Source organism: Phytophthora parasitica, assembly GCF_000247585.1.
Source record: "Phytophthora parasitica INRA-310 unplaced genomic scaffold supercont2.29, whole genome shotgun sequence".
NCBI lineage: Eukaryota > Oomycota > Peronosporomycetes > Peronosporales > Peronosporaceae > Phytophthora > Phytophthora nicotianae.
The window spans coordinates 57,415-58,521 of record NW_008649015.1 but is presented as its reverse complement, the minus strand read 5'-3'; the positions used below and the strand labels follow the sequence as shown (position 1 = coordinate 58,521).

The 1,107-nt window shown below is 47.0% G+C and overlaps 1 protein-coding gene across 1 annotated transcript; it reads left to right on the top strand.

Moving 5' to 3' along the window:
* Positions 1–214: 214 nt before the first annotated feature.
* On the top strand, positions 215–671 carry PPTG_11956 (hypothetical protein; the record flags this gene model as incomplete). The annotated part of the gene is made up of 2 exons (XM_008908128.1): positions 215–247; positions 345–671. The coding sequence occupies 2 exons, from the start codon at positions 215–217 to the stop codon at positions 669–671; spliced, it is 360 nt and encodes a 119-aa protein (XP_008906376.1).
* Positions 672–1,107: the final 436 nt, after the last annotated feature.

Genomic DNA, 1,107 nt, shown 5'->3' with positions numbered 1-1,107 from the left:
TGGGTCGAAACTCGAACACACGCGAGGGAAGCTGGCGCTTCCGTTTAACCTTGATCTATTGCTTGCTTGTTCTGAAGTAGAACACAAACTGCCCTACTTATCACTACTCTGAAAAGGAGAAAAGCACATCGTCCTCAACTATGTATATCTCGTCTATGCCAGCTCGGCCGCACGTCCTGTGCGGCCCAGTGCAGTGGGCAAGGCTTGGTCTCCAATGCACCAGCCACTACAAGCTGCCTGCCTGTCAGTACGTGTGCTATCACTTTACGAGAACGTGTCGCTGCCTTCTTTGAAGACTCCGAAAACGATCACCAACGCTTCTTAGAGCTGTTGCGGCATAACAGCCTAAAGGAGATGGAGGTGGAAATGGAAAAGAAGAAAAAAATGCTTCAGAAGTTGAGAGCAGCGAATTCGAGAATTATTTCGAGACTCTTGAAGTAGACGACGACTATTTCCCTGATGAAGGTACGTACGTCCCAGAGCCATCATCCCTGAAACTCTTCAAGGTTGACAGACAGAAAATATTGAAGGAGGCGTTTGCAATGGACATGCGACTGGAGTTGGTGTATTTCTTTGGGGAACTTGAAGAACTAGGGGAGCAAGTGTTTGAGATGTACAAGCCAGTTAAAAAGCAACAGCGCACGATGGTTGAGGCCACTATGGTGACCTAGTTTGCTATGGAGATTTGACTGCGACCCTGCTGTTCAAACTGCATTGGATTTCTTTAAAGTTATAAAGAAGACATTGGGGGGGGGGAAGGGGTCCGGTTGGTGTTTCATTTTTCGAGAAACAATATCCGGGTATTTATATTCAATAATTACGCAGATTCTTGAAGGGCCACTACGCTGTGGCGCTGTAGGAGCGTTGGGTAGGGTCTGATTGACTCGGTTTCCGTGCAAGCTGGGAAAACGATAACTTCTCGGCGAGTGAATGTTGTCGAGGGATGCTCAATGCAAAAAGCATGTCTTGACAGTATGTGGCATATATGAGGTAGTATTTTTCATAGAACGATAGCTAATAAATATTTAGACACGCTTTTCAACAACCGTACATCACCTTGGGGTTCAAATCCGCGAGCCTCCGTCGCACACGTCCCGTTGCGTCAGA